This window comes from Natrix helvetica, assembly GCF_964273705.1.
Source record: "Natrix helvetica genome assembly, chromosome: Z".
Classification (NCBI taxonomy): Eukaryota; Metazoa; Chordata; class Lepidosauria; order Squamata; family Natricidae; genus Natrix; species Natrix helvetica.
Window position 1 is genome coordinate 16,241,088 of NC_138554.1, and position 15,122 is coordinate 16,256,209.

The 15,122-nt window shown below is 38.9% G+C and overlaps 1 protein-coding gene across 1 annotated transcript; it reads right to left on the minus strand.

Moving 5' to 3' along the window:
* Positions 1-8,946: 8,946 nt before the first annotated feature.
* Positions 8,947-9,885, minus strand: LOC309381729 (olfactory receptor 5P56-like; the record flags this gene model as incomplete). The annotated part of the gene is made up of 1 exon (XM_081933014.1): positions 8,947-9,885. One exon carries the CDS (start codon positions 9,883-9,885, stop codon positions 8,947-8,949), a length of 939 nt encoding a protein of 312 aa, XP_081789140.1.
* Positions 9,886-15,122: the final 5,237 nt, after the last annotated feature.

Sequence of the window (15,122 nt, forward strand, 5' to 3'; positions counted from 1 at the left end):
AAAGAAGGTGAGGAAGATTTATAACCAAATTCTTCCCCCCCTCTCCAAATTTTATTAAACTATGGAATAAAATATAAAAGCAAATAGGACATAGTGTGAAGGAGAAGGAGGAACAAAATTAAGGAAGGGATGAAGAAAAGAAAAAAAAGCATGAACAACTCACTCCCTCTGTTGCAGTTAGAATAAAGCATTACCATTGAAGCTGGACTTTTTACTTTTTTATAATTATGTAAACTAACCATAAAAATGAATCAAATCAGTAAAATCCAAAATCAAAGTTTCATTTTTTCCCCACCTCAAGCAGAAAGTCCAGAAGTGGTCTCCATGTACCGTGTTTGATAATAATGTATACAATGTGTAGTGTTATGGTAATAATTGGATATGAATATTGAATGGTACCCATGAAAGGATTATATATAAAGATTAATAAAAAAGAACTAAGTTAGATTCAGTTAAGTCTTGATTATTGGGGGGGAAATGTTATGATACAGGATATAGTCAAATAAAGGAGGGATAATGATGTGTGTGTGTGTGTGTGTGTGTTTTCTGAGGTTTTCGCGGGTGTTTGTATGTACGTCTTTGGTTGTTCGGGTTTTCTCCCGCGTAGAATTGGAAGTATTGTTCGGGTTTTCTCCCGCGTAGAATTGGAAGTACTGTTATGTATGTAAGGGTATGGCTAGCTGATGAGAGCTAATTAGCTCGAAATAGATCTATACTAGTCTCCCTTTATTTATTTATCAGTACAAATACAACACAAATATAAAAAGGCAACATTAAAAATAAAAATATGGTTTTCTGCCTGCATGGTCTTCTGTGATGAGCCGAAGGACAGAAAGAGGGAGTAGTGACCTTCCTCCCATATTTAGGCATACCAGGGGTTGTAACACAAATACATACCTATTTCCCTGGCTCAACTGATAAGGAGGTGAGCCTGTGGCTTAGTGGCTAAGACTCCTGCCTAAGATATAATACAGCCCAGGTTCAAATCCCAGTAAGGGTATAGCTAGCTGATGAGAGCTAATTAGCTCAAAATAGATCTATACTAGTCTCCCTTTATTTATTTATCAGTACAAATACAACATATATATATATATATATATATATATATATATATATATATATATATATATATATATATATATATATATATATATATATATATATATATATATATATATATATATATATATATATATATATATATATATATATATATATATATATATATATATATATATATATATATATATATATGGGTACAACATAAGGAAACTGGATGTAAATTGTAAACAGTGATTTGGAAAGGAGGATTAGAAAACTTTGTTAATAAATATTATAGATGTTTAGCTAGAATAGGACATAAGGATTCAGTGTTATTGGAGGATTTTAGAAATAGTAAATGAAATGCCAGTAAGTGGTTATGCATTAAATCTTGGTATGATTTATGATGAAGGACTTTTAAACAATTATAGTCAAATGAAAATGGAGGTATGATGATGGTAACATGTATAAATATTTGAGTTAAAATACTTGAGTTAATAAGAATTATGCTTGATGACTGTGGAAGAGATGCACGAAAGCCTTTTGTAACCAACTGATACACTATCTACAGTATGTAAAGAAGGAAGATTTTATGTGTTGTGTTTGTTTTGAAAATTAAAAATAATTTTTTAAAAATGAATCAAATCAGTAAAATCCAAAATCAAAGTTTCATTTTTTTCCACCTCAAGCAGAAAGTCCAGAAGTGGTCTCCATGTACCATGTTTTCCCAAAAATAATATAGGGTCTTATTTTCTTTTGACCCCCAAAATAAGCACTTGGGCTTATTTTTTGGAAGGTCTTATTATTTTTGAGGTGCAGAAGGCGGCAAGTGTGGTCACCTCATGGCTGTTGCTGTGTTGCAATATTTTCGGAGAGGGCTTATTTTAGCGCATGCACTCAAAATCCCAATTGGGCTTATTATCTGGGGAGGTCTTATTTTTAGGGAAACAGGGTATTTATATTCTTTTCTTTGATCAAAATGGTCATTCAATCACTTCTGCCAACTCCATCAGCTTCTGTAGCATTCGTCCATTTGTTGTTGTTAGTTGTTAGTGTTCGACCCATCACGGCCCCATAGACAATGTTCCTACAGGCCTTCCTGTCCCCTACCATCCTCTGGAGTCCATTTAAGCTCACGCTGACTGCTTCAGTGACTCCATCCAGCCACCTCATTTTCTGTCCTCCCCTTCTTCTTTTGCCCTCAATCTTTCCCAGCATTGGGCTCTTCTCCAGGGAGTCCTTCCTTCTCATTAGGTGGCCAAAGTTCGTCCATAGTGGAAATCAAAATGTCTTTCCATTTTTGTGCATACAGTAGTGTTGCTGCCCTCAGTATCTATAAGATCAAAGTACCACTTTTTCCCATTTTTTTCATTAAATCCACCTTTTTCTTCAATTTAAGAATATTCTGTACTAAATATGAATCCTACTCCAATATTCAACCACATAAAAAATTAACAATATTGTCCTGAACTATAATATAAAAGGCAAACTCACACAATTTTGCTGTGTATGCTCATAGACCTCTGCAGTTAAAACCATTGTATGCCCAAAATGTAAGATTTAAATTGGGACCATCAAAAAACTCAAGCAGTTAGTTCATAAAGGCCCGGGTGTTATCTTGATCCACCTTCTTTCACTGACGGTTATTTTAGAATTCATCTTCTAAATCATCTGCTTACTGATATCCCTAATCAGGGATCTTCGCAGATTTATGGAACATTTTTGCTGTCCAGGATCAGAAGCAGAATAATTGCAAGACAATATGGCTAGAGCAGGCAGGCTGGGATGTTAAGGGAAAGGGATGTGAAATTGGAGGACTACCTTCTTCTATTAGCATCTCTGTACGTTACCGACTCTGCTCTAATCGGAACATTGAGATGGAAGGAGACTTTGAAATTATCTTGTCCTTGTTAATAGCAAGGAATCCAAAATATATTTCACAGTAGCAATCCAGTTTGTATTAGTCAATCTATAACCGTGATGGCAAACTTACGGCATGCGTGCCACAGGAGGCACACTGAGCCATATTTGTCAACATGCATGCATGTGCCAGCCAGCTGATTTTCTGCCTTCGGGAGGGCCAAGGGAGGCCGTCTTCACCCTCCCCAGGCTTCATGAAAGCCTTCAGAGCATGAGGAGGGTGAAAAACAGGCCCCACTGGCCAACCTGAAGTTCATTCCTAAACTTCCGGTTGGGGTGTTGGGCCATTTTTCTCCTCCGCAGGCTTCAGGAAAACAGGGTCACTAGGTCAACCAGAAGTTCCGTTGGGCCTGTTTTTTGCCTCCCCAGACTCTGGAGGGTTTCCCGAAGCCTGGGGAGGGCGAAAACTCCCCCACACACACAGACACACACAAGGGCGCGCACACACATTCATGGGGTTTCATGTGGGCATGCACAGGGGTGCTCTCTACATGGGGCTTCCCTTGAAATGCACTCGGAGACTGCAGTTGGTCCAGAATGCGGCCGCGCGGGTGATTATGGGGAGTACCAAGTACTCCCATGTGACACCTCTCCTGCGCGAGCTGCACTGGCTTCCTGTGGTCTATCGAGTGCGTTTCAAGGTTTTGATTACGAACTTTAAAGCGCTCCATGGCTCAGGACCTAGTTACCTGCGGGATCGTATTCTGCCCCATACATCCCTACGACACATCCGCTCGCACAGAGAGGGACATCTCCAGGTGCTGTCTACCAGACAGTGCCATGGGGCGGCGCCTAGGAGCAGAGCCTTCTCTGTGGCGGGCCCAGCCCTGTGGAATGACCTCCCCCCGGATATTAGGACTACTACTGACCTCCTCTCCTTCCATGTCAAGCTCAAGACCCACCTTTTCCAAATAGCTGGCCTGGCTCGACCATAACTTCGTAACGCTCCTGATGGGTTTTTTAATTTGGTAATTTTATTAGGGGATTTTAAATTGTATTTTTAACTGTCTTTCACTTAAGTCCATCCTCCTCCATGCACATATGTATATCTCTCTGTTCTCTTGTATATATGTTTGTCTTATGTGTATTTTTTATCTGTTTGATTGTACGCCGCCCCGAGTCCTTCGGGAGAGGGTTGCGGCTAATCAAATAAAATTATTATTATTATTATTATTATTATTATTATTATTATTATTATTATTATTATTATTATTATTATTACATGTGCAGGTGCGTGGGGCATGCGTACGCGCACAATACCACACACACAATTTTGGCACACTTTTAGAAAAAGGTTAGCCGTTACTGATCTATAACAAAGGAGAATCCATCACCTTCTGGAGCAGAAATTGATTTTTCTCCCATTCAAACAGGGAGGAGAAGTCTTTGGAGGTTGGAAAGATGCTGCTGTGTTTCCATGGCTTATTCTATTCTATTCATAATTTCCAGAGACCTTAACCTTTGTCCCTTTTAATATATAGCCTGTAGAAGTCTATATTTAGGCTGTATTTTTTAAAATATGCATTATGAAGACTCCTCTCACAGTTCAACAACAGGGAGTAACTAAAAATCACCATGTAGAATGTTCCTCTTCTAATCAACCCTCTGAAGAGTAGAATGTGTGAGAATAAGGAATAGTAGAACTCCTATTTTGAACTTCCTATTTTGTAGGGATATCTGTTTCTCCATGGCTTGTTAATTATTCATCAAAGGACTTGTCTTCCATAAGTGTCTTTCTCAAGCTCTAATCATTGTGGTGGAATCTCAAGCTAGACAGGAGGGAGAGGTCAAGAGGGGCCCAAGTTTAGAATTGTTGCACTGCAATGAGCCTCACAAGCCTGTTCTCTCCCAGAATCCTTGAATCTTTAGTGTGTCATTCCCAAGGGAATGCAGTCATTGTGGCTTAATGGATAATTTTCTCCTGAAGGACCCCTCATGAAAATTGAAAAATTGTCTTAGTGTGACTGAACATTTAGTAACAAACATAAATTTTCCCTCCTATTTAGTCCGCATTAGCATCCTCCCTTGAAAGACTTTGCTGTATGCGAATGAGCAGAATTCACAGTCAATTAATAAAATGATTTTTTTTTTGTCAGGACCAGGAGTTTGCTTCATGCTCTTGGGAAGCCTAGGTCAGAACAACTACATTGCACAATCTCCTAAGGACATTGCATCATCCCCAGCAAACTTCAACCAAACTTATCTCAGACAAACTCCAACATGGTCCCATGGGCATCTGACAAAAGCCAATAGAATACATGTTCTTGCACAGGAACAGGAAGTTCAAGTGCATAGCGCAAGAGAACGTATAAATACCCCTCACTCTCAACTCCATGGGATCAGCTGCACCAGAAACCTTCATGTTGTTCCGCTTCATCATTAAACCATCTTTCCAATCAGCTTCCATGTTTCTAGTGTCTTTTTCCCTGCTTGGAACTGAACCAGATCGATATTTCTCCCAACACATACAATAAATCAGAGCTGAGCCTTTAGCCTCCATGTTAGGAATCTTTTCTCTCAGGACCTTATTGAGAAAAGTCTTTTAAAATAGTATTTATTGAATTTTGCAACTTTTAAAAGACAAAACACAAAAGACAAATTTACACTTATAACAGCTTTTACTTATCGGTATCAATATATTTCATAACAATCCTATTTACAAAATTATATCTCAATTTCACTATCCTAATTTATATCCTTATTTAAGTTATTACAAGATCAAATCAATATCATTTATTTCTTACACCTTTTATATTCTATCTATTATACTTTTTGTTCAGCCATAAGATGGAGCCAGAATCACTGTTAGATGCTGTTCTGATCTGATCTGAATGTTTGGAAGCTGACTGTTAGAAATGCCGTGAGCTATTGTAAGTTTTGCAACTGCTAGCAAACTTTGTGTACCGGACTGTTTTGTATGATTATGGACTATGTTATTTGGATTATTCCTTAACTGAAAGACATTGATGACTGACTGTCATATCCGCGTATGACTTGGACTGTTTGATGGACTCTGTTACCTCTATTTCCACGAAAGAAAAAGTCTATTTAAACTGCAGTGTCTCTGTATGCTGGTTTGTATGTTCTCCAACACAACTCTCACATCGTTTCTCTGAACACACTCGCTCTCCCAAAAGGGAGCTTATCTAACACTTTTACATCTTATATCTTAAGTTCACTGGTGGGATATGACCGGTACTCCCCGGTACAGTGCCTGCTGGGAGCACCAGGTACTGTTCTAGTATGGTGCTCTGGAGGGCCAGCCTGCCCACCCACCCATGCTCCTTACCTGTATTTGAGCTGTTTGGAGCTTCCATACATGGAGTGGCTGGAGTGTCACGGAGGTGTCGAGGAGGTGTTGAGGAGCATCACGGGTGGTAAGTACACATGCGCGTGTCACACGTGTTCATGTGGTGGACCCCCGGTCCAGTTGCACCATACCAGTTGCACCGGGATCCGGGATCCACCATTGCTTAAGTTTATGTTTACTTTTAAGCTAGGAATACCATCTATTCCAAATTTGATAGCACTCGTTTTCTTCCCGCCTTCATTTCCATAAACAGTCTATCCATTTCTGTACATTCATAGATTTTCCTTCAAATATATGGGCCTGGAGGAGTATCTGTTTGTTTCCAATTCTGTGTTAGAACGATTCTACTGGCAGATAGAATATGTAATGTTATTTATTGAAAAAAGTTGCATGATGCAATGACTCTCCCACCTCATTTTAATCAACATTCTGAAGATGAGAAATATCTTATTGACATTCACACAGCTCAAACGGCTAGTCCTTGACCTAAAACAGTCCATTTAGTGACCGATGAAAATTACAACGGCACGGAAAAAAGTGGCTCGTGACCATTTTTCACACTTACAACCATTGCAGCATCCTGACAGTTACGTGATCAAAATCCAGATGCTTGGCAACTGATTTTTATTTTTGACTGTTGCAATGGCCCAGGATCATGTGATTTCCCCTTTTGAGAACTTCTGGTAATCAACATCAAAGGGAAGTGAGATTCACTTAACAACTGTGTTACTAACTTAACAACTGCAGTGATTCACTTAATTACTATGGCAAGAAAGCTCTTAAAACAGGGGGAAAAACATTTAACTGTCTCACTTAACAACAGAGATTTTTGGTCCCATCGTGGTCATAAGTCAAGGACTATCTGTAGATATAAGCTATCTATTACTTAGAAATAAATACTTCTTTATGGGTTGTTCTTTATTCCAGAAGATCTTCAGCTACACCTAGGATATATCAAGGATATACCTGTCCTTTCAAAAGCCCATTTCTAATAAAAGTGTGTGTTTTTTTCCTCAAATAAGTTACACTGAAAATGAGAGTCAGTTGAGATTGGAATTGTAGGAGTTAAAGGGCCCTGTCTTCCATTAAAGTGAGATCCTGTTGTATAAGAAATATATCTGAAACAGCTTATTTAAATTTGTTTGCTTGTTTTTTCACTTTTTTAGTTGCTAATTTATTTTATTTCATTAGATAACAGATACAAGTATAAACATGATTATGAATTCATGAAATGAATTTGAATACAAAGGGAATATTAGGACAGGGAGGGTAGGGACATTGGTGTGCTTATTCATGCCCCTTAAAGACCTCTTAGGAATAAGGTGAGGTCGACAGTAGACAGTTCTGGGGGGTTGGGGAAGAAACCATAGAGTCAAGTAGTGCATTCCAGGCATTGTCCGTTCTGTTATTGAAGTAATATTTTCTACAATCAAGTTTGGAACGGTTTACTATAAGTTTGTATCTATTGTGTGCTCATGTGTTGTTGTGGTTGAAATTGAAGTATTCATCGACAGGTAGAACATTCTATCAGATAATTTTATGTACTACGCTTAGCTCGGATCGAAAAGAACGAAGTTCTAAGTTGTCTAAGCCCAAAATTTAAAGTCTGGTGGTATAAGGTATTCTGTTGTGAGCAGAAGAGTGGAGGACTTTTCTCACGAAATATCTCTGGACTCGCTCAATTATATTAATGTCTGATATGCAATGCATACCGACATATGAGCTGTATTCAAGAATTGGTCTAGAAAAAGCTTTGCATGCCCTAGTTTGCAGTACAATGTTACCGGAGAAGAAGCTTCGCAAAATTAAGTTAACAACTCTTAATGCCTTTTTGACAATGTTATTACAGTGGGCTCTGGGGCTTAAATCATTAGAGATGAGTATTCCTAGGTCCTTGACAGAGTGAGGGTCGTCTACGAGGTCGTATATGCCCAGCTTGTATTTGGTGTTCTGATTTTTTTTGCCAATGTGTAAGACAGAGCATTTGTTGGTTGAGATTTGAAATTGCCAATTGTTCGACCATTCTGACACATAGTCAAGGTTGCTATGTAGGGCAGCAGCATTGTCAGGGGTGTTAAATAGTTTTACATCATCAGCGAAGAGGACACAGTTGTTTATAATATGATCACAAAGGTCCTTTTCTTATGATCAGTTTCTCTCTCAGTATTTTCCAGCCTCTCCATTAAATTTGAATATCCACTTCTTAGGTTAAAAAGCCATTTCACTAAGCAAGATGTACAGTGTTTTACCTTTTTTTCCACTGGAAATTTTTAAGAAGATGTTGGATAACTATTTGTCTGAAGTGGTGTAGGGTTTCCTGCCTAAGCAGGGGGTTGGACTAGATGATGTGCAAGGTCCCTTCCGATTCTGTTATTCTATTCTATTCTATTCTATTCTATTCTACCCTACCCTACCCTACCCTACCCTACTCCACTCCATTCCATTCTCCCCTCTTCACTCCCACCTCTACCTCTACTTCTACCTCTAACCCATCCCACCCTCTCTACTCTACTCTGTTCTGTTCTATTCCATTCCATTCTCCTGTCTGCTTTTCTGCTGCATCATCCTTACAAAAGAGCAGAAACAGTTAAAACTGCCTGATGTTATATTTATAGTCATCCTCCCTCAGTTGAGAGAAAACATAACTAAACACCAGCCCTGCAAGATGTCAATGGTCATTGCTCTAAGCCCCATTTTCTCGCCATCTTGATCACTGCTGAATGAATCTCCTTGTTCCGCAAGGTATATATGACAGGGTTAAGCAGAGGAGTAACTACTAGGTAACAGATGGTCATTTCCTTGTTGTGAGAAGGACCTGAGTCTGGGTGGGGGATAATGTACATAGAAATAACGGTGCCATAGAACAAGATGACAACGGTAAGGTGGGACCCACAAGTGGAGAAGGCCTTACTCCTTCCTGCAGTTGACCGCATATGCAATATAGAATGCAGAATGAATCCATAGGAAGACAAGATAACTGAAAGGGGAATGAAAACCATGAAGGCTGATAGACCAGAGACAATGGCGTTAGTCATTTTTATGTCATCACATGCAAGCTTCAGCACAATAGGCAGCTCACACGTGAAGTGGTTAATGAGGTTAGGGCCACAGAAAGAATGACGAAAAGTACTGACGGCATAAATCATGGAAAATGCACCGCCAGTGATCCAGCATGTGCCAACAAGCAGGACCTGGTGGATCTTTCTCATGGCTGTAGCATACAACAAGGGAGAGCAGATGGCCAAGTAACGGTCATAGGCCATGACACCCAACAGCAAACTTTCAGCACTGCCGATGTTCAATGCAATATAACCTTGGAGCATGCAACGCGTTAAGGAGAGGATTCCATTCCCGGTGATCAGATGGGCCAACATCTGAGGCAGCGTGCTGGTGACCAACCCAATCTCCATCACAGCAAGATTGCTAAGAAAAAAGTACATGGGTGTATGTAGCTGGGGATCAGCCCACACCAAAGTGATGATCAGCAGGTTGTCAAAAAGGATAAGCAAGTAGATCAGGAGGAGCACCCCAAAGAGCAGAAGCTGGGTCCCTCGATGACTTGTGAGTCCCACCAACATGAATTCTTTAACAGAGGTTAAATTCTCAGTTCCCATCTGGCTTACTACCTGTAAGATAAAAGAAGTTGTTGGAAGATAGTGAAAAATCCCTAAAAATTAAGCAATTCTTTTTTTAAAAAAAAAAATAGGATATCCATAGAAGACTAATGTAGGCAATAATCAAGGCTAAATAGTCATGTCAGTCTGTCTCAGACTTTTAGGAGTTCCTTTAATCAGGAATATTTCTGGGGAGCAAGCTCTTTTAACAAAATTATACATAGAGAACTAATATTCTCTATGTATAATTATGAATTCCATATATTATGGAAATAATATATTACTACACTACATGACATTTGATGCAAAAAATAGACAAATAAGTGACATGGGTATTTTTATCTCCATGTAAAATCACCATAAGGGACATAGTGGCTCAGTGGCTAAGACGCTGAGCTTGTCGATCCGAAAGGTCAGCAGTTCGGCAGTTCAAATCCCTAGTGCCGCATAACAGAGTGAGTCCCACTACTTGTCCCAGCTTCTGCCAACTTAGCAGTTCAAAAACATGTAAAAATACAAGTAGAAAAATAGGAACCATCTTTGGTGGGAAGGTAACAGTGCTCCGTGCGCCTTCAGTGTTTAGTCATGGTGGCCACATGACCATGGAGAAATCTTCAGACAGCGCTGGCTGTTCGGCTTTGAAACAGAGATGAGCACCACTCCTTACAGTCAGGAACAACTAGCCCATATGTGTGAGGGAGCCTTTACCTTTTATACTATATGACATTTGATACAAAAATTAGACAAATAAGTGACATGGGTATTTTTATCTGCATGTAAAATCACCATGCCAGTGGAATTTCTCAAGCATTTTTAATGAGATATTTTATTTATTTCTATCCCAACTTTACTTTTTTACAAATAATTCAATTCAGCAATCTTATCTAATACTTCTTCCTTCTCTTATTTTCCCCATGATAACACCCCTGTGAGTTGATTTTGGAGGAGAGCAAGTGATTGGTCCAGTCATCCAGTTGGCTTTCATGTCTACTGCATCCTACTCACATGCCTGTTATCTATTTGGGTGTAATTTACTTAAAGAATTGTAAAAGAAACTTCATCAAAAGTTGTGTCATTTGATTTTATTAATGATAACAATTAATCACTACAACTGCCTGTCTTGAGATGTTGTGGATCTTCCATCACTAGAGATTTTTAAGAAGGAATTAGATAGCATTTGTCTGGAATGGTATAGGGTCTCCTGCTTGAGGAGAAGTTCAGACCAGGATATCTCCAAGATCTTTCTAACTCTATTATTCTGTATTCTATAAAAGCATCATCTTCACTCAATCCATCCAGTTACATTGCTAAGATTAAAGCCGCTTAATTCTTTCAGATCCCTTCAAACACTGCAGAAAGACAGGGAATTCCGGGCTTCTCATTCTTCAAGTATAGAAGCCAGATGCCTGAATTTCTGCACATCCACTGCAGAGATATCAATCATCATGAAAAAATGGAAACATTATGACCAGATTATACCATGTGTGTCTCGTACTTTGCTGGAGATGCAAACACAATAAAACTTGAACTATCTTGCTAGGATAAGTCCCAATAGGAGTCTTGCATCGAAGCACGAGATCACAAATTTTGTAGACCACAAATCTTATCCCATTTAGCTTAGCGGAATGGCAGCTTCCATGTTGCTTGTATCTTTCAATTTATATTGTTTTTGTTTGTTTCCTAGTATGATTTGTTAGCTTATTAGTAACCTTGACTATGAACTAAATGTTGCATCTTTTTATTCTTGATGAATGTATTTTATTCTCCTTATGTACACTGAGAGTCTATGCACTGAAGACAAATTCCATTTGTGCCCAATCGCACTTGGCCAATAAAGAATTCTATTCTATTCCATTCCATTCCATTCCATTCTTACCAATTTTGCCATACCGTGCCAAGATTATATCAACTAAACACCATTCTTAACACATGGCACATAGCTGATTACAGCATCAGTTAGCTATAGTCAGCTGCAGCAGCAGTCATTCAGGCTTTTGACCATAATGCTTAGTTCTTTCAGAGGTAGCAATGATTTTCCACCTAATTAAAAACAACATCTTCCCTCATGTTCTCCTTCCTAACAAAATCAGATTCTGTCAACAGACTTACAAATGGCGAAATGTCTTACCTTTCTGTATCTCTTAAACTCTACCAGCGTCTGTTGAGGCAACAGGGAGAAGCAACTTGGAAACTCAATGGCTTTTCAAGGGAAGATTCTTAGATGTTCTGTAATATGTTCTTCTGATGCTTGAAAGGATTCTCCGTGCACCGAGCCTGTTAATGTAATGACTAGCAACTAATAGAAATGCTTAGCTGAATAAAGCCCAGTTTTATGAAGATCCTGTTTAAGATATCACAAGCCATAGATACACACTTAACTAAAGAACTAGAGAAATTCTGATTACTATTATTCTATTATTTTCTTTCCTGTGCCAATTACTTCCGATTCCTTAATTTCAGAGTCACCATTCAAAGGTAGTAGGCTGAAGAATGAGAACACGTGAATTTATGAGTAAGTTTTTGAAACTGGGAATTGCCTTAGATTAAATCAAAACAAAGAGTCCCCCAGGTTAGACAAACTATCTTAATGACCTTCCCAAATCCTTGGGTGGATGTTGTTCCATAGAATTTACTGAAGGCTTTTTAGTTACGATATCAACTGCTCTTTTTGGTGCAAAGTATTTTTTCAGTAAATCAGTAAATTATTGTGTCTTTATCCTTGTAACAGCTAAATACAGTTAGATTCAAACCCACTTATCCTTGCTTTTTCTTCTTCTCCCAAATATTGACAGTTGTTGCTTTGCTGTGCAAGGAAACAAGATTGCAAAAGATCATAAGAATAATATGAATGTACTCCATGGAGTTTATTTCACTTCCACTGGAACTTTGCTTTACTTCATTATAATTCATTTTTTTATCTCAATCTCTTGAGAACTGAAGTTCTTGATTAGCAAAGTCAAATAAGATGGGTTCTTTGAATAATTAAAACAAAGATAATCTTTCACTTTTGACAATAGCTTAGTAATCTTTCAAATTTATGGCTGACCTCCCCAGAGCTACTTATTGGTGTTGTTGTTAGTTGCAAAGTCATGTCCCACCCATCGCAACCCCATGAACAATGTTCCTCCATGCCTTCCAGTCCTCTATCATCCTCTGGAGTCCATTTAAGTTCACATATACTGCTTTGGTGACTCCATCCAGCCACCTCATTTTCTGTTGTCCCCTTCTTCTTTTGCCCTCAATTTTTCCCAGCATTAGGCTCTTCTCCAGGGAGTCCTTCCTTCTCATTAGGTGGCCAAAGTATTTGAGTTTCATCTTCAGGCTCTGGCCTTCTAAAGAGCCATCAAGGTTGATCTCTTCTAAGACTGACCGGTTGGATTGCCTTGCAGTCCAAGGGACTCACAGGAGTTTTTTCCAGCATCAGAGTTCAAAGGCCTCAATTCTCTGGCGCTCAACCTTTCTTATGAATTTCTTATTATTGCCGGATTCAAAGTTCTAATGGTCATGTGATCACTTTTTGGGCACTCAGCAACCATCCCACATTGACAACTATTTGTGAGGCAGCAAGTAAATAGCCAGCTTACCTGAAGGGTATGGGAGCCCCCAGACTCCCCTATATCAGAGGGACACTCAAGCCAGCATATTAATTGACCTTTGAATTAGTTTGCTACAGCTACCTCTCAGCCCAAAATTTCAAGCCTGTTGGTTCGGGTATTCTGTTGTGAACAGAGGAGCAGTAGGACTTTTCTCGTGAAATACCTCTGGACTCACCCAATCGTATTATTGTCCGACCAACAGTGTGGATTCCAGACAGATGTGCTGTATTCGAGAATTGGTCTAGCAAAGGTTTTGTATGCCCTGGTTAGCAATACAATATTACTGGAGGAGAAACTTTGTAAGATTAGGTTAACAACTTATAATGCCTTTTTGGTGATGCTGTTACAGTGAGCTCTAGAGCTTAAAATGTTTGATAGGAGTACTCCGATGTCCTTGACAGAGTGGGGTTGTCTACGAGGTCGTATCTGCCTAGTTCATATTTAGTGTTATGATTTTTTTTTACCAATGAGTAGGACGGAGCATTTGTTGGTTGAGATTTGGAGTTGCCACTTTTTTGACCATTCAGACACAAAGTCAAGGTTGCGTTGAAGGGCAGTAGTTAAAACCATTGTATGCTCAAAATGTAAAATTTAAATTGGGACCATCTAAAACTCAAGCAATTACTTTGTAAAGGCCTGGGGGTTATCTTGTCTCATCTTCTTCACTGAAGGATATTTTACAATTCATCTTCTAAATCTTCTGCTTCCCTACATTCTTAATCGTGGATCTTCCCAAATTTATGGAAAGTTTTTACTAACCAGTATCGGAAGGAGAACATCGCACGATAATATGGCTGGAGCAGGCAGGCAGGCAGGCATGTTAAGGGAAAGGGGTGTGAAAGTGGAGGGCTAACTCCTTCAACCAGCATCTCTGTACTTCACCGAGTCTGCTCTAATCAGAACATTGAGGTGGAAGGAGACTTTGAACTTCTCTTGTCCTTGTTAATAGCAAGGAATCCAAAATATATTTCACACTAGCAATAAAGTTTGTGTTAATCATAATTTCCAGAGAGCTTAACCTATGTCCCTTTTAATACATAGGCTGTAGAAGTATATATTTAGGTGGCATTTTTATATGCATTATGTAGACTTCCTTCATCCTAACTATATCAGTAGATGGGAAGGAGTCCTTGGACAGACATAATGTGTATGCAAGAAATCAAAATAATGTTATGTTGTATATTGTAAATATTTGTATTGTAAACTGCCGTATGCTTAGATGAGTGGTCAAGAAATTTAATAAATCTATCTACATAGATGTATATATAAATAGCTCTGTGTGTGTGTGTGTGTGTTTGTGTGTTCCAGCATAACTCTGAAATGCCTCGAGCAATTTCAACCAAACGTGGTACACAGATGACTTACCCCTAACACCCCTCAGCTTGTGTGTTCTGTTAAGATATGGCCTGTTGTACCTTAAAATGGCTTCTACTGCAGTGGAGTTGCCATGGTAATGGCTTCACAGCACTCCACAAGGGGGCTCCCTCTGGTAAGGGGGAAAATCCAACATTAGAAATTACGTTTGGTCTGGACATTTTCAACAAGACTTTGATTATTCTAAATGCCTGTAAGCAAAATTACTTTGATTTGACACTATGCATATAATTCATTCCTTTTCCTATCTAATACACGATTGGGAGA